This window comes from Leucoraja erinacea, chromosome 38, assembly GCF_028641065.1.
Source record: "Leucoraja erinacea ecotype New England chromosome 38, Leri_hhj_1, whole genome shotgun sequence".
NCBI classification, from domain to species: Eukaryota; Metazoa; Chordata; class Chondrichthyes; order Rajiformes; family Rajidae; genus Leucoraja; species Leucoraja erinaceus.
Genome location: NC_073414.1, coordinates 11838819 through 11864603, shown reverse-complemented (window position 1 = coordinate 11864603; position 25785 = coordinate 11838819). Strand labels below are relative to the sequence as shown.

The 25785-nt window shown below is 45.7% G+C and overlaps 1 protein-coding gene and 1 pseudogene across 1 annotated transcript in view; both read left to right on the top strand.

Annotated features, from left to right (window-relative positions):
* Positions 1-25785, top strand: part of LOC129714287 (nck-associated protein 1-like) — a 204256-nt gene that overhangs the window by 58009 nt on the left and 120462 nt on the right. Inside the window, exons 12-15 of the mRNA XM_055663845.1 lie at positions 66-175; positions 4062-4194; positions 12831-12912; positions 21448-21506. Of these exons, the coding sequence (XP_055519820.1) occupies positions 66-175; positions 4062-4194; positions 12831-12912; positions 21448-21506 (384 nt within the window). The remainder of the gene's footprint in view (positions 1-65; positions 176-4061; positions 4195-12830; positions 12913-21447; positions 21507-25785) is intronic.
* LOC129714298 (U2 spliceosomal RNA) lies at positions 9201-9319 on the top strand (annotated as a pseudogene).

The window sequence follows — 25785 nt, the reverse complement described above, 5'->3', positions numbered from 1 at the left end:
TTAAATTAAAAATTATGTTTTTCATGGGAGATTTGCTGTGAACTGTTCCATTCACTTTGATTCAGGCTCTCTTCGTCTTCATGGCTCTGTCATTTTCTCGTGACGAGATTTCATGGCTTGCGCGTCACGCTGAGAATATCACCAAAACCAAGACCCCCGAGGACTACGTGGACAGGTGAATGGGCATGAGAAAAGGAGAGCAGGAACCTGTTACTGTTTTGGGAAAACTCCGCGGTGGATGAGGCTGATTCACATTCTACTTCTGGCAGTAGTGACCATTTAGATAAACGTCTACTGGGACTCTTGCACTGAGACTCCTGTAATGATAAATCCTGTTGGATGTTTTCAAGAGATGTTTTGAGGAGTAGTGTGTTTGATGGATCTGGGCCGGTACTTGCTGGAGTTTAGAAGGAAGGAGGGAGATCTAATTGAAACCTACTGGATAATAAAATGCCTGGACAGAGTGGAATTGGAGAGGATATTTCTAGTAGTGGGAGAGTCTAGGACCAGAAGGCACAGCCTCAGAATTAAAGGACAAACCCTTATAATGGAGATGAGCAATTTCTTTAGCCAGGGGGTGGTGAATCTGTGGAATTAATTACCACAAATAGCTGTGGAGGCCAACTTATTGGGTATTTTTAAAGAGGAGATTGATAGATTCCTGATGATGAGGGGCATCAAAGGTAATGGGGAGAAGGCAGCAGAATGGGGCTGAGGTGGAAAATTAGATCAACCACTATTTGAATGGCGGTGTAGATTTGATGGTCTAATCGTGAATTTGTGGGGACAGTAGATGAGTCAGGAGATGATCCTCTCGCAGACGTCCAGAAAATTCCACGCTAGAGACGGTGAACAAAAACAAGAGCTGGAGATGGATTAGAGAGTATTAGCTGCAGAGAGAGGCTGGACAAATATGGATTGTTTTATTGGGTGTGTTCTGTAGGAGGTTGAGTGGAGACTTGATAGAAGTTTATATAATTATGTTAGGCTAGACAGTCAGAACTTTATTACCAGGATGGAAAGGGAGAGACTAGATTGCATAGTCATAAGGTGAGAGTGGGAAAGTTTAATGGAGATGTGTGGAGCAACTTTTTTTACATCGAGAATGGTGGGTGCCTGGAATGCATGACAAGGGGGTGGTGGTGGAGGCAGATATGAGTGTCATTTCAGAGACTTTTGTATAGGCATCTAGATATACAGGGAAATGAGGGATATGGATCACATGTAGGCAAAGATTAGTTTAACAGCATCATGTTCGGCACGGACATTGTTGGTCAAAGAAACTGTTCTGGTGCTGTAATGTTCTAAGTTCTATGTTTTACGAGTATACATAGGAAATCCGGAGAGTAAACAGGAGAATTGCTGCGTCCATGGCAGGAAAGGCAAGGGCAAGATACTCTAAGCATATTGTGAGTTAAAGGATGAATGTAGGGAGAGTAGGTCTGCATAGGTATAGTCTGTGGAGATGTGTGGCCCCAAATGAAAACTTCCCATCATTATCTACCATGAAAAACATCACAGAAGCTCAGGAGGTCAGGGAACAGAACATGTCCTGAAACATGGGAATGGTGGAAAGAGGGGGGTGGGTGGGGGCAGGTATAGGCAGCTAGGATCAAGTGTATCCCTGGAGGAGTTTTGGGAACAAATGAGCAAAGTAAAAAAGGAAATCAGAAGGGCAAAATGAGGCTAGGAGATGGCTCTGGCTGATAGCATTAAGGACAAACCCAGGAGATTTTAGCTAGAGAGAGTGGGATCCCTCAGGAATCAAAGTGGACAACTCTATGTGAAGACACGGGAGATGAGCAAGAATTAGTATTTCTCCTCTGTATTTACAGAGGTGCTGAAGGTACTTTCGTGTGTGAAGGTAGTCAAATCTCCAGGGCCTGATCAAATATATCTAATGACATTGTGGGAAACCAGAGAGAAAATTGTGGGAGCCTTTGTTGAAATATACGCGTCGGCTTTAAATACAGGAGAGGTGCCAGAAGACTGGAGGGTGGCAAATGTTGTGCCTTCTAAAGAAGGGCTGCAGGAAAAATAGGCCAGTGAGCAAAATATCTGTAGTTGGAAAGTTACGAGAGGGTTTTCTGAGGGATAGGATATACAGGGATTTAGACAGACAAGGGCTGATTAGCGATAGTCAGTGTAGTTTTGTACATGGGAGATGATGTGTCACAAATCTGATTGTTTTTTGAAGACGTGACCTGAAAGGCCAATGACAGCTGAGCTGCAGATGTTGTATATATTGACTAGTAAAGCATTAGACAAGGTTCCTCATGGTAAGATGCTTTGGAAGGCTAGATCGCATGGGATCCAGGGAGAGATAGCTGAATGGAATGAAAATTGGTTGCTTCTCAGCAAAGCAGAGGGTGATGGTGGAAGGTTGCTTCTCAGGAGGCCTGTGATTAGTGGTGTGCCTCAGGGTTTAGAGCTAGGCCCGTTGCTGTTTGTCATCAATATCAATGATTTGGATGAGAACATACATGGCGAGATTAGCAAGTTTGCTGATGATACAAAAGGGTGGTTTTGCAGATAGTGAAGATGGTGAATGTGGAATTCTCTGCCACAGAAGACATTCGAGGCAAATTCACTGGATGTTTTCAAGAGAGAGTTAGATTCAGTTCTTAGGGCTAAGGGAATCAAGGGGTTTGGGGAAAAACCGGAATAGGGTGCTGATTTTGGAGGATCAATCATAATCATATTGAATGGAGGTGTTAGCTCGAAGGGCCGAATGGTCTATTCCTGCACCTAATTTCTATGTCTATGTGCACATGATCCACATCCCTCCACACGTATATACCCATGTGCCTGTTTAAAAGCTATCGTATCTAACTCCATCACTACCCCCAACAGTGCCTTTCAGGCACCCACAACCCTCTACATAAACAATTTGTCCTGCACATCATCTTTAAACATTGGCCCACTAACCGGAAAGTCCTGAAGTTTTGACATTGAACCATATAACACCATATAACAACCTTTCTCTGTAACCTAGGTGCTAAAACCCAGGCAACATTCTAGTAAATCTCCTCTGTACTCTCTCTATTTTGTTTTCATCTTTCCTATAATTTGGCGACCAAAATTGTACACCATACTCCTGAATTGGCCTCAGCAATGCCTTGTACAATTTTAACATTACATCCCAACTTCTATACTCAATGCTCTGATTTATAAAGGCCAGCACACCAAAAGCTTTCTTTACCACCCTATCTACATGAGATTCCACCTTCGGGGAACTATGCACAGTTATTCCTAGATCCCTCTGTTCAACTGCATTCCTCAATCTACTACCATTTATCATGTACGTTCTATTTTGATCTGTCCTGCCAAGATGTAGCACCTCACATTTATCAGCATTAAACTCCATCTGCCATATTTCAGCCCACTCTTCCAAATGGCCTAAATCTCCCTTTTGAAAATGTACTTCATTATCCACAACATCTTAGTATCATCTGCATACTTACTAATCCAATTTACCACACCATCATCCAGGTCATTGATGTATATGACAAACAACAGTGGACCCAACACACATCCCTGAGACACCCCACTAGTCACCGGCCTCCAACCTGACAAACAACCATCCACCATTACTCTCTGGCATCTCCCATTCAGCCACTGCTGAATCCATCTTGCTACTCCACCATTAATACCCAACAATTGAACCTTCTTAACAAACCTTCCAAGAGAAACCTTGTCAAAGGCCTTACTGAAGTCCATATAGACACCATCCACAGCTTTACCCTCATCAATTTTCCTAGTAACCTCTTCAAAAAATTCAAGAAGATTAGTCAAACATGACCTTCCAGGCACAAATCGATGTCGACTGTTCCACCCTGGAGTAGAGGTTCTAACTGTCTATCCTATCTATGCCCCTCAGAATTGTATATATTTCTATCAGGTCTGGACTCAACGTTTGTGCTCCAAATAAACCAAGCCAAGTCTATCCTGCCGCCTCCCTCCAACCTCTGTAAGGCCATTGCATGTTGTTTGTGTACAGTACCCCATGAGTGGATCTGTTGTTGAGTTACTGTCCTGCTCTCTGTCCTCCTCCTCTCCAGCAACATAGCTGAGCTGCTGTTTGTGATGGAAGAACTTCGCAGTCTCCTACACAAGTTCAAAAAGGTGATCCAGCGGTACTTCCTCCTCTACCTATCTCGTTTCGATGCCGTCGTCCTCAATGAAATAATTCAGGTAAAGAAATGCCTTTATACAGGGAAGGAAATCTCTGCCAGAATAGTGTTGACCTAGACCCGGAAGCCTGTCCCCATCCTCCTGGGGATTGACAGGAATAGCACCTGGGGTCCTAAATATGTAAGAACTTCAACTTGTCTAGTGGGTTGCAATTTCACATGGGATTATATACACAAGTGGTATTGGAGGGGCTGGTTGGAATCAGACTCTATTCTATGGTGCCATTGCGGTAGAGCTATTACATCGCTAGAGAGCCTGACTGCTGGTGCTGTCTGAGCGGCGTTTGTACATTCTCCCTGTGACCACGTGGGTTTTCTCTGAGATATTTGGTTTCCTCCCACATTCCAAAGGGCCTGTTTCCATGCTGCGGCTCTAATCTAAACTAAACTAAACAAATAAACTACAATGAATAGCACAAAGTCAAAAAACACTTTTCGGTTTAACCAGGACTCTGGAGGAAAATGTAACATCTCCAAGTTTGCAGATGGCACAAAGCTGGGTGGCAGTGTAAACTGTGAGGAGGATGCTATGAGAATGCAGGGTGAATTGGATAGGGTGGGTGAGTGGGCAGATGAATGACAGTTGCAGTATAATGTGGATATATGTGAGGTTATCCACTTTGGTGGCAAGAACAAGAAGGCAGATTATTATCAGATTGGGAAAAAGGGGGGTGCAACGAGACCTGGGAATCCTTATACACCAGTTACTGAAAGTAAGCATGCAGGTATAGCAGGCAGTGAAGAAATCAAACGGCATGTTGGCCTTCATTATAGGAGCAAGGAGGTCCTACTGCAGTTGTACAGGGCCCAGGTGAGACCACATCTGGAGTGTTGTGTGTAGTTTTGGTCTCCTTATTTGAGGAAGGACATTCTTGCAGCGTAGTTTCACCAGGTTAATTCCTGAGATGGCAGGACTGAAATATGATGAAAGAATGGATCGACTGGGCTTATATCCACAGGAATGCAGGATGAGAGGGGAACTTATAGAAACATAAAATTATAAAGGGAATGGACAGACTAGGTGCTGGGAAAAATATTCCCGATGTTGAGGGAGTCCAGAAGGACCACCACCGTCCGACATCTTATGTTTCTGGTTGGTGATGGAAAGCACCTTTATGCAGAGGAGCTGCAACTCGTTATTGAATATTTGATCAAGCTTAATCAAGCAATCACAGTTTAAGAATAAGGGGTGGACCATTCAGGACTGAGTTAAGAAAAAACCTTTTCAGCCTGAAATTTGTGAATTTCTGCCACAGAAAGCAGTGGAGGGCATGTCACTGGATATATTCAACAGAGATTTGGATATTGCTCTTAGGGCTAACGGAATCAAGGGATATGGTGTGAAACCAGGAACCAGGTACTGATTCTGGATGATCAGCCATGATCATATTGCTGGCTCAGAGCCAAATGGCCTACTCCCGCATCTATTTTCGAAGTTTCTAAAATGTCGGTCATACATGCCCCAAAGCTCCAGTAGCATTGAAAATTGAGGAGATGTCCACGAAGCCACAGAGCAGGCTGTTCAACCCCAGAATTGTGGAAACTTTCAGAATCAATAAGCATGGAGCATTAACAGGTTTGAAGAAATGCGAGTTGATGCAGCCCAGAAAACAGGCGGCGGAACAAAGCGGAGGCCTGGTGAACTGAAGGCTCAGTGGAAGAAAGGGCCAGGCCTTAGATGAAAGGCAGCAATGAGGGAGTGGCAGTGCAGGCTTCTTCCCCAGGCTGGGGGTGGTGGACTGTGCTGTCCCTAGGGTTTAGTGCTGGGATTGTTGTTTTCTGTATATATTCCAGACCTAAACAGGTATACAAGGTAACCAAATCTATAGATGACCCAAAGCTAGGAAGTCAACTGACAATCCGAAGCTGGCAGATATGTGGCAGATGAAAGATCGGCAAAAAATGCAACTGAGTAACACAGTGGCTCAGATGGCATCTCTGGAGAAAAGGAATAGGAGACATTTTGTGTCAAAGATTCAACCCTAAATGTCACTTATTTATTTTCTCCAGACCCCCCCCCCGAGTTACTCCAGCATTTTGTGCAAGAGGAAAAAGAGCAAGGGACAACTCTAGGCTCAATGGCACCACCCTTAAGGTGGTGGGAACAGAGGAACCTGGATGGACATTGATCCTTGAAAGTGCGGGGAATGTTGAGTGAGCGGTTGGTGAGATGTTTGGGATCAGGGAGTCAGATAGAGAGAGAGGAGCAGAGTAGAGATGGAGGGAGGCAACGTGGTGGGGTCAAGAACCTGGGGCACAGGGTTAGTGATAAAGGTAAGTGGTGGGGGCGGGGGCGGTGGGGGGAGTAGGCAGCTGAGGAGCTAGTCAAGCCCCTTCACCCAGAGAGGAGCAATGACCTGGATTCACTGCCTGTTGGGGTCAACTAGGGAATTTTACTTCGGAGTCACGCGAGTGACTACGTGAAGAACCCGTCCAGCACGCATGTGCGACATAGTGTTCACGCAGCTGCAACAGCGACGAACGGGAGTACGGGCGCTCCCGCTACAAGCCTGAAGGAGTGGACCATTAGGTAAGTACTTACCTACAGGTTAAACTCGTGACTTTGCTCCTCTTTGTTGCTCCATGGGAACTGGAGACAGCAAAGCAGCACAGAGGGAGGCGGCCTCCGTTCGACTCCAGGGAAGGAACGTTCCGTCAGTGGAGGGGGGAGAGGCGGCAACGGGACCGCACACGCTGCGGTCCACAATCAGGGTACTGAGCCGATGCCCAGTCCGCTAACAGCTGTCTGACCAACAGTAGCGGACTGGAGGGATACTAAAAAAAGTCACACCTGGAATCACTGCTTGGGTCCTTGAATGTAGTTGAGGAGGGAGGTAAAGGGACAGGTATTGCATTTCTTGCGGTTGCAACGGAAAGTGCCCGGGGAGGGGGTGGTACGGGAGGGAAGGGAAGAATTGACAAGGGAGTTGCGGAGGGAGCGGTCTTTGCGGAAGGCAGACATGGGGGGGGGGGGGAGATGGGAAGATGTGGCGAGTGGTGGAGTCACGTTGGAGGTGGCAAAAATGGTGGAGGATGATTTGTTGTATTTGCCGGCTGGTGGGGTGAAAGGTGAGGACTAGGGGGAGAGACCCTGGTGCGAGCCTCATCTATGGTGGAGGAGGGGAATCCCCGTTCCCTGAAGAGCGAGGACATTTCCGATGTCCTGGTGTGGAACATCTTATCCTGGGAGCAGATGCGGCATAGGCGGAGGAATTGGGAGTAGGGGATGGAGTCCTTACAGGGGGCAGGGTGGGAAAACATGAAGTCCAGATAGCCATGTGAGTCAGTGGGTTTGTAGTGTATGTCAGTCAGAAGTCTATCCCCTGCAATGGAGATGGTGAGGTCAAGGAATGGTAGGGAAGTGTCAGAAATGGTCCAGGTGTATTTGAGTGCCAGATGGAAGTTGGGGGTGAAGTGGATGAAGTCAGGCAGTTGTGTGTGGGTGCAGGAGGTGGCCCCAAAGCAGTCATCAATGTAACGGAGGTAGAGGTCAGGGATGGGGCCCTGGTACGTATTGAACAAGGATTGTTCGACGGTCTCGACAAAGAGGCAGGCGTAGCTGGGGCCCATGCATGTGCCCATAGCTACGCCTTGTGTTTGGAGGAAATGGGAGGAGTCAAACGATAAGTTGTTGAGGGTGAGGCCCAAAACCCTTCTTCAGACTGATAGGGGGTGGTGGGGGGGGGGGGGAAAGGAAAGAAAAAGGGAGGATGAGGAGCCCAAGGGTAGGTGTATGGGAGGAGACAGCTCGAGGGTTAAGGAAGGGGAGGAGACAGCAAAGGCTAGCAAAATTGGGAGAATTCAATGTTCATGCCCACGGACGCAGGCTACCCAGGCGGAATACGAGGTGTTGTTCCTCCAATTTCCAATGTTGCTCACGGTGAGAGCAAGTAAGTGTCTGTTCTCCAAGCCTAGCGCAAGGTCATGATGCCAAAAACTCCAGCGAGACTTGCCTCAGGAGCAGGGGCAAGTTCGCCAAGGGACCATAACACTCCCACTTCAGTGCACTACAGCACTGGCCATCTCCCTTGTCGAGGGATTGATGGCGACCAAGGCTGGGCTGGTCAAGAAGAGGGGTCACTGGCTGAACAACATCGGGAGTATGCTTGAGGTACAGGATCAGGAAGAGCTGCTGGGTGTGGCCGCTATGTGGCTCCACCACTAGCGAGATGGCTTTTCAGTCTCAACTGACGGCCAGCTTATTACCTGTTCTTTTCAAAAAACCTCTCCAAGACAGGTAGTCATGAGGCGTTGGATTTCATCACACCTCCCCTAAATTGCATTTACTCAAAGTGCCCACCGTTATTGGGGGGTACATTGAGCATAGCTTTTTAAAACCCAAATACCTTAAATTGCATTTGATACCCCTGACGTCGGCTATCATTTTCGCTTGCTCATTCCAGAGGGGCAGGGTAGTATGGTAAAACACCTGACCCTACTGTTCACAGATGCTCTGCAACTTCTCAGGAAGTTATAATACCTGCCCTCAACCTAAAATTCACAGGACTGTGAGAACGCCGACTTCACAACCACAGATCCTACTATCTGGCTAAGTTATCAAACCAAGCCTAAGAAACTGGACGAAGTATCCAAAATATTCGGCATCAAGAGGGCAGGGCCTGGAATGTGCACCACACAAAACCAGACAGCAGTACCTCCACGCGTCCACCAGTAGGCGTCTACTTAATAGTACTGGTGAAAGCTCGGGGCCCGCATGCCAACCCCCCCAGTAAGCCCTTTCAGGCCAGGGTCCAGAGCGGGCCCCATGGAAAATGCGCCACCCCCCCAACAACACCATTCCTACAGACAAGGAACCAGAAACCGAAGATATGAACACACCACTAAACAACAGTGAAGACAGATAAGTATGGTTCCTACAATCACATAAAAGGTGAAGGGTTAGTACTAACAGGGGGGGTGAAATCACACCTGGGTTGGGAACATGAAATCACACTCGGTAGTTATATACCAAAAGTATTCAAGGATAAAAATGGAATTAAGAATCCCATCACTTCTCGGCCTTTTGGCTAAGACCAAGTATAGTATCTGTTTTTATCAGTTTAATATCTGATACGTCCCTACCATAAATTACCAGTTCAGCATGCACCCCAAGGGGACTACCCTCCCACTAAAAAAGAACATGAGGGACTAGCTAACTGGAAAAGATATATTAGGGGTCATAAAGAAGCCTATATGAACCTTTGGTACCAACAAACCCAAGATGGTGAATGTCGCACCATCATTGACTTTACCACTTGAGTATTTCACCAGGTTACACACTTATGGAAAATTGTAACTGCTAACCATGGATTCCTACGATACTTTATGGTAGATATCAGTTTAAAGCCATCCCTCTGAGTGCAGAGAAGGTTCACCGGACTGATTCCTGGGATGTCAGGACTGTCTTATGAAGAAAGACTGGATAGACTTGGTTTATACGCTAGAATTTAGGAGATTGAGAGGGGATCTTTTAGAAACTTACAAAATTCTTAAGGGGTTGGACAGGCTAGATGCAGGAAGATTGTTCCCGATGTTGGGGAAGTCCAGGACAAGGGGTCACAGCTTAAGAATAAGGGGGAAATCCTTTAAAACCGAGATGAGAAAAACTTTTTTCACACAGAGAGTGGTGAATCTCTGGAATTCTCTGCCACAGAGGGTAGTTGAGGCCAGTACATTGGCTATAATTAAGAGGGAGTTAGATGTGGCCCTTGTGGCTAAGGGAATCAGAGGGTATGGAGAGAAGGCAGGTACGGGATACCGAGTTGGATGATCAGCCATGATCATATTGAATGGCGGTGCAGGCTCGAAGGGCCGAATGGCCTACTCCTGCACCTAATTTCTATGTTTCTAAAGATGCATACTATTCAGTACCCATTCATAACATTTTGGGGATACCTATTTACCTGGATGGGGTAACTATGGCAGTATAAATTGTTGACTATAGCTAATATCAGCCAAAACTGTTCCCAGATATTCAAACCAGCCCTGACACTATTAAGGAACATATTGTCATGGCATGTCTCTATGATATTACAACAGACAAATCCATGGGAATAGCTAATCAACAGCATTAGCTACTATATTTATTTAGCCGAGCCTGTCATTTTATCCAGATAGATCTACGTTGACACCATCCTCTACTATTGACTATCTGGTATACAATTAACTCTACCCACTCATCTATAACATTGCCATAGGAGAGTCAGCATATGACACAACCTGTAACAATTAATGGTATCAATCAACCAACCATTCAACAAGTGGCTAGAGTAATTGGGAGTTAGTAGCAGCATTTCCAGCTACTTAACTTGAAGCTTTCCATTAGAGCTAAGGTGTTAATGTTTTAAATTAAATACCCATACCCAGAACATGGTGGCAAATGGACCAATCTGGAGTTGTCATCACTATAGACACTGGGCGTGAAACCTAGTTGGGAATATCGAATACGTTCTATTGGTAATGCATATTATTCTGTAGTGCACCATTTTGCATGTTCGTTTATAAATTAACAACATCACATGGTGGCATACACCAACCACTTGGGCAGAATAAATCAATATCATGTGACAATTTATTTAACAATTGGTAACCGTCGGTCGTCAAACATATTCGACCATCAGCAAACTTACCTACCAGGTGAGCTAAATACTTTAAACAGACATATTAAACCAAAATATTTGCTGAAATTACAAAGCAATATGGAAAACCAGATATCGATTTCCCTGTATTTCAATTGAATCACCACGTACCGATGTATGTCGCATGAAACCAAACTTTGAGGCAGTGGCAATGAATTCATTCCCGCTGAACTAGGGGTGGGTGGGGGGGGGGAATCTAATCTATGTTCTCCCCCCTTTTTCCTGCCTCATCAGTCAGGTACTACGGCCTCATCAGTCGGGTACTACGCACATGCCACGATAAATTAAACTACTGTGTTGCAGATTTGAAAAGACCATTACTGGGCTTGGGTTGCAGAATTGGGAAGACCACTGCTGGGCCTGGATTGTCAAAATAGCGCTATCGACATGATGATAGCATCCCATCGCATATCCACTAGGGGGCATACTTGGCAAACATCAAGAAGTGGGAAGATACTATTCAAATACAGGAACTACATATTCAACTACAACAAAACCTGTACTGGAGTTCCTGGCAGGTCTTCACCACAATGAAGGACTCAGCTACTGCGCCATCAACACAGCCAGAAGTGCTCTGTCAGCCTACTTAGCTCGGGCACCAGGCCAACAGGCTATAGGGTACCACCCGCTGGTGATCAAATTCAGGAGAGGCACATTCAACTCTAAACCCCCGGACCTAGGTACACCCAAATCAGGGATGTCAGTGTGGACCTGACGTACCTTAGGGGATGGTCACCAGTCAGACCCCTCACCCTGGAACAGCCCACCCTGAAGACGGTCATGCTGATGGCCTTGTCTCAGCACAAAGAGTCCAGTTTCCTCCATCTACGATTGGACAATATGGTCTACTAGACCATGTTACATTTACCATTCAAGGGCTGGTCAAACAGAGCAGACCAGGAACATCGGGTCTAGTCATGGAATTCCGGGCATACTCACCTGAACCACGGTTATGTGTCATGACCCACTTATTGAACTACATCGACACAATAATTAATCCTCGAGGGAGAGAAAAAGCCTTATGGGTTAGCCACAAGAAACCTTATGGTCGGGTGACGAGCCAAACTATCTTAAGTGGCTCAAGCAGGTACTGGGAGTTGCTGGAGTACATACTAATGTGTATAAATCTTACTCCACCATGGCAGCATCCACTTCAGTGACGAAGAGGATGGACGTGCCTATGGACCACATCCTCAAGAGATCAAGAGTCTGGCTACAGCGGGGTGGTCTAGGGAGTATACGTTCCAAACTTTTATAAAAAGCCGCGGGCAGAACCTGTATTGTTTGCAGAAAAAGTATTAGAATCTGCAAATATATAATTTAAGCCCGGGGGAGCATTTTGGTCTTGTTATTGTTAATAACACCATTATTGTTTTACAAACAGATTCATGGTTGATTACGATAACATACATCCTCACTCGAATGACTTCGGCAGTGAGTGAAGTATGAACTGTTACACGGTTTGAAATCACAGAGCTTTAAAATCTTCAAGTAGTCACTCACGTGACTCCGTAGTAAGATTAAACGAGAACTTACCAGTTTGAAGTTTGATCTGTATTTTATGAGGAGTTACGATGAGGGATTACATGCCCTCCGCACCCACCCTCAATAATAGAGATCAACCTGGTATCTAAGCTCTCCTTTTCTTTACTATATTTATTTCAATTACTGTGTCTTTCTGCGATTCCACACCGCTGCTTTGAAGTATGTCGCACATGCGTGCTGGACCGGTTCTTCACGTAATTCCTCATCGTAACTCCTCATAAAATACAGATCAAACTTCAAACTGGTAAGTTCTCATTTAATCTTACTATTAAAGTGAACTGGATTAGAACTGGAGGGAATAATTTACAAGGTGGGGAAAGAGCACAAAAATAGGATTGATGGAAGTGTTACAGGGAGCTGGCAAGGACTCGGTGGCCCAAGTGGTCTTTGTTGCAGTAAGAATTCTTAATTCTATGATTTGTCCGGATATCTAAGTTTTCGCTTGCCTTTTTAGAATCTCTCAGTCTGTCCGGAGGAAGAATCTGTGATTATGTCATCCTTTGTGAACAGTTTGACCTCGCTGAATATCAAACAAGGTAATGATCTAAAGTACTGACAAGCAGGCACCTGGTCCATTTGATTCTGTAAATATTTTATGAAAATTGAAAAATCTCCCTCACACATACGAGATGTCACCCAACTGCACATCGGACCTGCTGCTGAGGAATCATGACGGCAGAGACAGTAGACCCTGGAATCTACAGCCACAAGTTCAACCCTACATCTGGATTCACCTGGACAATCTCTGCCACTTCTCATTTTGCAGGTCTCTGTCTCACTCCATCTGATCATTACCATAAGGTCATAAGTGATAGGAGTAGAATTAGTCCATTCAGCCCATCAATTCCATCATTCAATCATGGCTGATCTATCCCTCCCTCCTAACCCCATTCTCCTGCCATCCCCATAACCACTGACACCCGTACTAATCAAGAATATATCTAGCTCTGCCTTAAAAATACTCACAGACTTGGCCTCCACAGCCTTCCAGGTCCAATTCCACAGATTCACCACCCTATGACTGAATACATTTCTCCTCATCTCCTTCCTATAAAAGGTCCTTTAATTCTGAGCCTTTGACCTCTAGTCCTAGACTCTCCACTAGCGGAAACATCCTCCACACATCCACTAACCAAGCCTTTCATTATTCTGTATGTTTCACTGAGGTTCCCCCTCATTCTTCTAAACTCCAGCAAGTCAGACCCAGTACTGCCAAACGCTCATCATAGGTTAACCTACTCATTCCCGGGATTATTCTTATGATCCTCCTCTGGACCCTCTTCAGAAGCAGCACATCCTTCCTCAGATATGGTGTCCAAAATTGCTCACAATATTCCAAATGCAGCCTTACCAGCGGCTTATAGAGCCTCAGCATTACAGCCCCGTTTTTGAATACAAGGCCTCTTAAAATAACTGTTTGCATTGCGATTAATTCCTTTACAAACTGCAGATTAACTTTTTGGGAATCCTGCACCAGCACTCCCAATTTGCTTTTTACCTCTGATTTCTGGATTATCAACTCATTTAGAAAATAGGCTACACCTTGATTCCTGCTACCAAAATGCATGACTCCACACTTTGCTACACTATATTCCATCTGCCACTTCTCCACCCACTCTCTCAACATGTCCATTTCCTTCTGCATAGTCCCTGGTTTTTCTTCACTACCTGCCCTTCCACCTATTGTCGTAGGGTTTGCAAACATGGCCACAAAGCCTTCAATCCCCTCGTCCAAATTATTAATGTACAACGTGAAGAGTAGCGACCTCAGCACCAACCCTTGCAGAGCTGCGCTGGTCACTGGCAGCCAACCAGAAAAAGCTCCCTTTATTGCCCCTCTTTGTCTTCAGTCATCCAGCCAACCTCCTATCTGTCTGAAGAAGGGTCTCGACCCAAAATGTTACCCGTTCCTGCTCTCCACAGATGATGTCTGTCCCGCTGAGTTTATTTTATGTCTATCTGCTATCCATGCCAGTATCTGCCCTTTGAAACCATGGCCTCTCATCTTTATTAGCAGCCTTCACACAACATAGGTAAACAACATCTACTGACTCTCCTTTTTCTGTTCTGCTATTTACTTTTTCAAAGACAGCAAATTTGTCAAGCAATGCGTCCCATTCACACAGCCAAGCTAATTTTGGCCAATTTTATTGTAAACTTCTAAGTTCTCTGTAACCTCATCCTTTATAGTGGATTCTAAAATCTGACCAACCGGCCTAAAGTTCCCACTATTCTGCTTTGTGCCCTTCTTGTGCAGTGGGGTAACATTGGCAATTATCCAATCATCTGGGACTACTCCTGTCTCTTGCGATTCTTGAAATACCACTATCAATGACTCCACAATCGTGAAAGCCTCTTTCAGAACAGTCCGGTCCAATTTCAGAGTCAATTCGGTCCAGGTGACATCGGCATTCAGCCCTTTCAGCTTCCCAAGCAATTCTCCCTCGTAATAGCCACTCCACTAACTTCCACACTGACTTTCTTGAATTTCAGGCACATTGGTGGTGCCTTCCACTGTGAAGACTGATGCAAAAAATTGTTATTCAACTACTCTGCCATTTCTTTATTCCCTATTATCACTTCTCCTGCATAATTCTCCAGCGAACCAAAGTCCAATCTTGCCTCTTTCGTATTCTTTATAACTGAAGAAACTCTTGCTATCCTCTTTTATATTATTAACTAAAGGGCCTGTCCCACGTGCATGCGACTCCATGCAGCAAGCGTGACCTAACATGGTAGCTTGAGCCGTACGGCCTCGCGGGGCCGGTCCCACTTTCATCGCCGGAGCCGTATGGAGTTGTGCAGAGCTGGTCCCGACATCGTGCGGGGCTCCGAAACACTGACCATGTTCAAATATTCCGCGTGGCAATGGCCTGCCGGCCCGCAACCGCCTTGGTGCCGTACGCACTGCCTTGACGGGTGTGCGCAGCATCTCGACGCCTTACACAGCGTCTTGACGCCGTACGTCACGCGCGAACTTCCTGCGGACTTCGCTTGAACTTCACGTCACTCACTCGACCTCTGCGCGGCCCTCGCTTCCTGTTTGGTCGCACTCGCCGCATGCAGGCACATGCTGGCGGGACCGGCCCTGTATGGGGATCATTCACCCTCCGCGCGGCCCCTGCTTCCAGCTTGGTCGCGCTTGCCGCATGCAGGTCGCATGATCGTGGGACCGGCCCTGTATGGGGATCATTCACCCTCTGCGCAGCCCCTGCTTCCAGTTTGGTCGCGCATGCCGCATGCAGGTCGCACGCTCATGGGACAGTGCCTTAACTTACCTTTGAATTTCATCTTTTCTCCCAATATTGGCTTTTGGTTACCTTATGTTGTTCTTTAAAAGCTTCCCAATCTTTTGGCTTCCCACTAATCGTTGCTATGTTATCCCCTCCCTTCCCGGTGCACCTGCCACCCACCAACTTATGTCCCATTATTTTCAAACTGCTATTAAGACAATCTGTCCTCTTCCTTCTTGGCTGGGGCTCAATCTGAAATAGTAACTTGCAGACTCAATCCACTGAGTCCATCCAATGTTCTGTTTTGTGTTCTGACCCATTTGATTCCTTGCTATGCAGACCATCTCCAACACATTGACCCCTGTGCATCAAGCTTGAACCATGCTGATGTGCCTGTTTATACACAAATGAACAAATGAATAAATGAACTGCAGTATGGTGTACAATTTTGGTGGCCAAATTATAGGAAACATATCAACAAAATAAAGAGAGTACGGAGAAGATTTACTAGAATGTTGCCTGGGTTTCAGCAACTAAGTTACAGAGAAAGGTTGAACAAGTTAGGTCTTTATTCTTTGGAGCATAGAAGGTTAAGAGGGGGACTTGATAGATGTCTTTAAAATGATGAGAGGGATAGACAGAGTTGACGTGGATAAGCTTTTCCCATTGAGAGTAGGGAAAATTCAAACAAGAGGACATGATTTGAGAATTAAGGGACAGAAGTTTAGGGGTAACATGAGAGGGAACTTCTTTACTCAGAGAGTGGTAGCTGTGTGGAATGAGCTTCCAGTGGAAGTGGTGGAGGCAGGTTCAATTTTATCATTTAAAAATAAATTGGATAGGTATATGGAAGGGAAAGGAATGGAGGGTTATGGTCTGAGTGCAGGTAGATGGGACTAGGGGAGCACGGACTAGAAGGGCCGAGATGGCCTGTTTCCGTGCTGTAATTGTTATATGGTTATATGGTCAACTCAGTACTGAGGAGTCTATCATACAGCATGGAAACGGAACCTTTGGCCTAATTTGCTCATGCTGACCAAAATGCTTTGTCTAGACTAGTCAATATCTTATGCACTGCCTGCACTTAGGCAATATCTCTAAACCTTTTCTATCCATGTACCTGACCAAATGTCTTTTAAATGTTTTATTGTACCTGCCTCAACTACCTCCCCTGGCAGATAGTTCCATAAACCTACCACCCACTGTGTGAAAAAGTCACCACTTTGGTTCCCTTTAAATCTTTCCCATCGCACCTTAAACCTATATACTTCGGTCTAGATTCCCCTACGATGGGTAAAATAATATGCATTCACTCTATCTATTCAGCCAGTTCCCCAGTCGTCATGTCTTTCTCGTCAGTAAAAACAGAGGAGAAATACTCAATAAGGTTGTGCCCATCTTTTGTGGCTCCCTGCTTTGGTTTATGAGGGAACCTATTCTTTCTCTAGTCACCCTCATTAACTTAATGTACATAAAATCCCTTAGGATTTATCTTGATAATATCTGCATGAGCTATCTTCTGTCCCATTTTTGCCCTCCTAATTTCCTTCTTTAAAGTTCTCCTCAATTCCTAAAAATCCTCCCAGTATACACTTGATCAAAGCCACTTATACCTGTCCCTTGCTTCCTTTTTCCTGACCCACACATCAATTTCTCTTGGCATTGCAGCTTTCATGGTCCAAACTTTAAAAAATAAATGTGGCATAGTGGCACAATAGTAGACCTGCTGTCCCACAGCAACAGAGACCCATGCTTGATCCCGACTCTGCGTGCTGTCTGCATGGAGTTTATACGTTTTCCCTGTGACCGCGTGGGTTTTCTTCGGGTGCTCTGGTTTCATCCCACTATACAAAGACGTGGTTTGTAGGTCAATTGGCTTCTGTAAATAGCCGCTAGTGTGTGTATTGTGAAAATTGTATAACATAGAACTAATGTACAGGTAATGGATGGTCGGCATGTACTAGCTGGGCTGAAGAGCCCGTTTCCATGCTGTTACTCTAATCTCCAAACTTTTGGCATCACCCTTTTAAAAGAATCCCATTTTAGAGACATTTCTTTGACTGCAAACAATACATTTCAATTCATTAAAGCAAGCTCCAGTCTAATACCAAAGTTGATCCAATTCAGAATCATAACTCACAGACCTGTCCCTGCACATAACTATCTTAAAGCAAATACAACAGTGATCGCTGGTCCACGGACAGATCAGTCACTTCCCCATCCCAATATCCTGAGTAGATCAGGCTTTATCCTCTCCCATACAGGGCCCTCTACATATTGTCCGAATAAACTTTCTCAAGCAAATTCAAAGCAGTTGCCACTATGATAGTCCCAGTCTATAGCCTTATTAATCTTGCATTTGCCAATCTACCAATCTCCTGACATATTTGCCCCGCCATTTCCCATTGACTATTTCAGGGACTTATAGTACACACCCAACAATGTGATCATCCCCTTTTATATTTTTTACCTCCACCCATACAGACTCACTGGACGAACCATCAGTAATGTCATTTCAAACTACTGCAGTGCCATCCTCCATAATCAACAAGGCAACACCCCACCTGTTACCCCCACCTTTATCTCTCCTTTAGCTCCTGTACCTTGGAACATCAAATTGCCAGTCCTGTCCCTCTTCAACCTGGTTTCCTTGACAGCTACAACATCCACTGGTTCTCCCAATGGATAAGGGAGAACCATTGGATGTGTTACATCTGGACTTTCAGAGGCTTTCGACAAGGTTCCACATAAGAGATTAGTATACAAACTTAATGCACATGGTATTCGGGGTTCAGTATCGATGTGGATAGAGAACTGGCTGGCAGACCAGAAGCAAAGAGTAGGAGTAAACGGGTCCTTCTCAGAATGGCAGGCAGTGACTAGTGAGGTAGCGCAAGGCTCAGTGCTGGGACCCCAGCTATTTACAATATATATTTAGATTTATGCCAGTTGGAAGAGTGGGCTGAAAGATGGCAGATGGAGTGTAATGCTGATAAGTGTGAGGTGCTACATCTTGGCAGGACAAATCAAAATAGGACGTACATGGTAAATGGTAGGGAATTGAAGAATGTAGGTGAACAGAGGGATCTGGGAATAACTGTGCACAGTTCCCTGAAAGTGGAATCTCATGTAGATAGGGTGGTAAAGAAAGCTTTTGGTGTGCTGGCCTTTATAAATCAGAGCATTGAGTATAGAAGTTAGGATGTAATGTTAAAATTGTACAAGGCATTGGTGAGGCCAATTCTGGAGTATGGTGTACAATTTTGGTCGCCTAATTATAGGAAGGATGTCAACAAAATAGAGAGAGTACAGAGGAGATTTACTAGAATGTTGCCTGGGTTTCAGCAACTAAGTTACAGAGAAAGGTTGAACAAGTTAGGGCTTTATTCTTTGGAGCGCAGAAGGTTAAGGGGGGACTTGATAGAGGTTTTAAAATGATGAGAGGGATAGACAGAGTTGACGTGGAAAAGCTTTTCCCACTGAGAGTAGGGAAGATTCAAACAAGGGGACATGACATGAGAATTAAGGGACTGAAGTTTAGGGGTAACATGAGGGGGAACTTCTTTACTCAGAGAGTGGTAGCTGTGTGGAATGAGCTTCCAGTGAAGGTGGTGGAGGCAGGTTCGTTTTTATCATTTAAAAATAAATTGGATAGTTATATGGATGGGAAGGGAATGGAGGGTTATGGTCTGAGCGCAGGTATATGGGACTAGGGGAGATTATGTGTTTCGGCACGGACTAGAAGGGTCGAGATGGCCTGTTTCTGTGCTGTAATTGTTATATGGTTATATGGTTATATTAATGATTTGGGCGAGGGAATTGAATGCAACATTTCCAAGTTTGCAGATGACACAAAGCTGGGGGGCAGTGTTAGCTGTGAGGAGCATGCTAGGATGCTGCAAGGTGACTTGGATAGGCTGGGTGAGTGGGCAAATGCATGACAGATGCAGTATAATGCGGATTAATGTGACGTTATCCATTTTGGTGGCAAGAACAGGAAAGTAGACTATTATCTGAATGGTGGCCGATTAGGAAAGGGGAGATGCAAGGAGACCTGGGTGTCATGGTACACCAGTCATTGAAAGTTGGCATGCAGTTGCAGCAAGCAGTGAAGAAAGCGAATGGTATGTTAGCATTCACAGCAAAAAGATTTGAGTATAGGAGCAGGGAGGTTTTACTACAGTTGTAAAGGGTCTTGGTGAGACCATACCTGGAGTATTGCGTACAGTTTTGGTCTCAAAATCTGAGGAAATACATTCTTGCCATAGAGGGAGTAAAGAGAAGGTTCACCAGACTGATTCCTGGGATGTCAGGACTTTCAAATGAAGAAAGACTGGATAGACTCAGCTTGTACTCGCTAGAATTTAGAAGATTGATCGGGGATCTTATGGAAATTTACAAAATTCTTAAGGGGTTGGACGGGCTTGATGCTGGAAGATTGTTCCCAATTTTGGTGGTGTCCAGGACAAGGGGTCACAGTTTAAGGATAAGGGGGAAATCTTTTAAGACCGAGATGAGAAAAACATTTTTCACACAGAGAGTGGTGAATCTCTGGAATTCTCTGCCACAGAAGGTAGTTGAGGCCTGTTCATTGGCTAACCATATAACCATATAACCATATAACAATTACAGCACGGAAACAGGCCATCTCGACCCTTCTAGTCCGTGCCGAACACATAATATCCCCCAGTCCCATATACCTGCGCTCAGACCATAACCCTCCATTCCCTTCCCAACCATATAACTATCCAATTTATTTTTAAATGATAAAAACGAACCTGCCTCCACCACCTTCACTGGAAGCTCATTCCACACAGCTACCACTCTCTGAGTAAAGAAGTTCCCCCTCATGTTACCCCTAAACTTCAGTCCCTTAATTCTCATGTCATGTCCCCTTGTTTGAATCTTCCCTACTCTCAGTGGGAAAAGCTTTTCCACGTCAACTCTGTGAAGCTATATTTAAGAGGAAGTTAGATGTGGCCCTTGTGGCTAAAGGGATCAGGGGGTATGAAGAGAAGGCAGGTACAGGATGTTGAGTTGGATGTTCAGCCATTATTGATCATATTGAATGGCGGTGCAGGCTCGAAGGGCCGAATGGCCTACTCCTGCACCTATTTCTATGTTTCTATGTTGCTATGTACCTACCCACACCCTCAGTTCACCCTTACTCATCTGTCTTCTCACATTGAAATACGTGCAATTCAATCCTACAGTCCTTCCTCGCTCGCTGTCGTGCCTATTCTATCCACTGAACTTTCTTTCATCACCTTCCATACCTACTTCTCATTCCTGCATAATATCCACACACCCCCATCTACACATTTACTTTTAACCCACCCATGTAACAAACCTGCCTGCCAGGTTCCTCTCCAGTTCAGATCAACCCATCCAACAGGGCACCAGAAGTGATCCCCAAGATCCAATCATACAAATTCCTGCCCCCTGCATCAACTCCTCAGCCACACATCAATTTGTGTATCTTCCTGTTCCTACCTTCAATGGCACTTGGCACTGGAGGTGCTGTTATTTAACTTTTCTTAACTCCCTATAACCATTTTTGCAGTACTTCGTTCATTTTGTTACCAATATCAAATGTGCCAACATGCACAGCAACCTCCTTGCCTCAGACTCATCGGCAAATAGTCTTGGACCAAAGACTGCACTTACCCTGAACACAGCAACTTTCCCAATTGGCCACTCCACTACACCTTGCCTTTGATTAGTTGCTCAATTGGACAATTTTAATCACCCTACCAGTCCAGATGCTAGTTGCCAAGTTTTCCCACCAACATTAAATGTAACTGATTTAACAGTGATGCTATTTTATCTTTATCATAGTTGACAATGAGGAGCAATTGAACTTCAGAGGTCTGAGATTGGATTGGTTTCGCCTCCAGGTAAAAAATTGTTCATCATTTCATAAACAAACAAACTCTATATTACACGCAGTAGGGAAATGTATAATTTTACCAATCCAATTTAAAAAATCCATTATAGTCTCCGCTTTTCACTGTTAAGCGCTTGTTAAATGTCACTATTAAAATCATATTAACACGATGTGTCAGCAATGTGTTTTTAACTTCAAGTATTACTGAAGGTCGCCTAATTATAGGAAGAATGTCAACAAAATAGAGAGAGTACAGAGGAGATTTACTAGAATGTTGCCTGGGTTTCAGCAACTAAGTTACAGAGAAAGGTTGAACAAGTTAGGGCTTTATTCTTTGGAGCGCAGAAGGTTAAGGGGGGACTTGATAGAGGTTTTTAAAATGATGAGAGGGATAGACAGAGTTGACGTGGAAAAGCTTTTCCCATTGAGAGTACGGAAGATTCAAACAAGGGGACATGACATGAGAATTAAGGGACTGAAGTTTAGGGTTAACATGAGGGGGAACTTCTTTACTCAGAGAGTGGTAGCTGTGTGGAATGAGCTTCCAGTGAAGGTGGTGGAGGCAGGTTTGTTTTTATCATTTAAAAATAAATTGGATAGTTATATGGATGGGAAGGGAATGGAGGGTTATGGTCTGAGCGCAGGTATATGGGACTAGGGGAGATTTTACTTCGGAGTCACGTGAGTGACTACGTGAAGAACCCACCCAGCGCGCAGGCGCGGCATTACGTCAGCAGTACAACAGCGGCAGCAGCTGGAGCCAGGCTCTCCAGCTGCAGCATAAAGACAAGACCTCAGGTAAGTGCCTTTTTTGTGTTACAGAGTCGCTCAAGGGAGAATTATGGCCTCTCGAAAGCGACCAGCCAGAAGGACTGCCTGCCCAACTCCACCCGAGGAGGGGTGCATAGCTGGGCGGCAGCCACTCGTAGCGGAGGAGCCATTTCAACGCTCCCGCTCACCCGACACCGAGCCGCCCCCTGTGCTGCAGATATCGACGCCCCGCACAGGGAGGAAGGCTACTCACAAAAACCGACCCTTGGCCCGGTGTCCTCCGATTCGTCGGAGGAACGGGAACGCTCTCCACCACCGAAACGGGGAGACGCTCGCATCAGCTGCATGAGGCAGCTCCTAGAGCATATGATCGATGAGGAGATGCAGGCTAGGCATCTCCCAGGAGGACGGGCTTTGGCCTCCTCCTCACCACACCCTTCTGTACCCTCTATGTTAGAGGGCAGTAAGGGAGGCCAGGACTGGGCTGGCCTATCCCAAGGGCAGGCGGAGGATAACATCAGTATGCCGGGCGTGCTAGAAGAAGAGCTACTGGGTGTAGTGGGCCGGTACGCAGCGCCCCCAACGACTGGGATGGTATTACCACCCAGAATGGCGGCCAGCATTAACAGGCTGTCCAACAAGCCGCTGCAGGACAAGGTCGTCCAGCAGGCCCTTGATACGTACACAGCGCCAGAAAATTGCGAGGCGCTGCGGGTGAAAACGGTCAACGGGCAGATATGGAACCAGCTGGGGCAGCAGATCAGGGCTCAGGAAGTAAAGATGCAGCGGGTCCTGAAACTCCACTCAGCAGCCATCACCGCCTTTGCTCGGTCCGTCGGGAACGAAGAGCTAACCATACCCCAGCAGGATGCACTCGCATTGATGTGCAGCACCACTTATGAGCTCAATAGCCTACGGCGGGACAACATTAGGCCTGCCCTCAATCCGAAATATGCAGGCCTCTGCAAAGCTCCAGCGCCCGAACGAGAGGCGCTGCTATTTGGTGCAGATTTGGCCAAAAAACTGAAGGAGTTGGAAGAGGCGGCCAAACCAGTAGGCCTCATGAGGGCAGGGCCAGGACCGAGCAGGGTGAAGACACCCAGTTGGCAGCACGCCTCGGCATCCACCAGCAGGTACCGAGCTGGTGAAAGCCTGGTGACCGCCTCCCACTACCCCCAGAGCTCTTTTTTAGAGCGGGGCCCAGGGCAGAGCCGGGGGAAGATGCGCCGCCCCACCGCAGCACCAACACGGACAACCTTGGGCCAAACCTACCGAAAACGGCCCCACAAATAAACATGGAGGTAGGTGGGTCTGGTTCCTGCCAACATACACAGACAACGGGTGCTGTATTAACAGGAGGACGTTTGAGGTTCTTCAAGCATGTTTGGTGCTCCTTAACTAACAATAAGTTTATACTCAACAGTATCAGTGGATACAAAATTGAATTCAAACCAGGCTTAGAACCTCCAGTTCAGCACATGCCCCAAAGGGTATTCCTTCCCTCAGCATTTGAGAAGGTAGAAGGACAAGCTGAACTAGATAGGCTCGTGGCTAAAGGCATCATAGAAATCACCACACACGAGCCGCACGAATTTGTATCAAATATTTTTCTTAAATCCAAGAAAGATGGTGGGTGTCGCATTATTATTGATTTGACGTCACTTAATCAGTCTGTTGAGTATCAACATTTCAAAATGGAGACATTTGTCACTGCCAGACAACTGATCTCCAAGGGATACTACATGGCAAGCATAGATATCAAGGATGCTTACTATTTAGTACCCATTCATAAGGATTATTACAAATATCTGAAATTTATCTGGATGGGCCAGCTGTGGCAGTACAGAGCCTTGCCCAATGGTTTAACGACAGCTCCCAGATTATTTACAAAAATTCTCAAAGTGGCCATGAAAAAATTGAGAGAACAAAAACATTTAGTCATGGCCTATCTGGACGATGTTCTCATATTAGGGAGAACAAGGGAACTAGCTGTCGCAGGAGTTTTAGCCACTAAACAACTCCTTGAAACTTTGGGATTCATCCTACACCCAGATAAATCAATATTGGAGCCTACTACTAACATGGATTACCTAGGCTTCACAATTGACACTATCCATATGACTGTCACTCTGCCCAGAGACAAAAAAGCTTCACTCATCGAAGCTTGTAACAATTTAATTGCTACACCGCAACCAAGGATACGGCACGTAGCCAGAGTTATTGGCTCTATAGTAGCAGCATTCCCGGCTGCCCAACATGGGCCCTTGCATTATCAAAATTTGCAAAGGGCAAGGACTCATGCACTACGTCTTAATAGAGGGCATTATGACCGCAAAATGGAGTTACCCACTGAAGCCAAATCAGAACTTCAGTGGTGGGTCGATAATATTTGGCACAGTCACAGTCCTATCGCCGTCACCAATCCTAACATAACCATTACAACGGATGCCAGTGCTTTAGGCTGGGGAGCTACTAACTCCATAGACAGCACAGGTGGCAGATGGACTAACTCAGAGGCATCGCTACTACAATCACTGGGCATTAACTTCTTGGAAATGCTCGCCGCCTTTTATGGGCTAAAAGCATATACATCTGATATGCGGCATGTGCATGTTAGGATTATGATTGACAACACTACGGCGGTATCTTATATCCAGCACATGGGTGGCATAAAATCAGTATCATGCGACAAATTAACTACTATAATCTGGCAATGGTGTGTCGAGAGACATATTTGGCTATCAGCTGCCTATTTACCAGGCAAGCTAAATTTAGTGGCGGACACCAGGTCACGAAAATTCAATGACAACATCGAATGGATGTTGGACCCAAAACTATTTGCTAGAATTGTCAAGCAATATGGTACGCCAGATATAGATTTGTTTGCGTCTAGACTAAATCACCAACTACCCATGTATGTGGCTTGGGAACCAGACCCAGAGGCAGCAGCGGTAGATGCCTTCACGCTGGATTGGGGAAATTTCTTTTTCTATGCTTTCCCTCCCTTCTGCCTCATCAGTCGGGTACTCCAGAAAATTCAGGCAGACTCAGCCTCCGGCATTCTGGTCGTGCCCGACTGGCCTACCCAACCATGGTTCCCAATGTTCCACGACATGGTGGTAGAGACACCTATGGTCCTTCACAACCACCCCCAATTATTGACTCACCCGGTAACTGGCATTAGTCATCCATGCCACCAAAAATTGAACCTCCTGGTTTCCAGATTCTGAACAGACCTTACCGGGGATTGGGGTTATCAGAGAGAACAATCACCACCATGTCGGCATCCCTGCGAGTTTCCACCAAAAAACAGTACCTGACCTACATCAGGAAATGGGAACAGTACTGTCTGGAAGCAGGGACATCCTACAAGACGGCTTCGATCTCGGATGTGCTGGAGTTCCTGGCCCACCTGCACCATGACCTAAAGATGAGCTACAGTGCCATCAATACAGCTCGGAGCGCCCTGTCCGCATACCTTATGCCCATAGGACAGCATAGTGTGGGATCGCACCCTC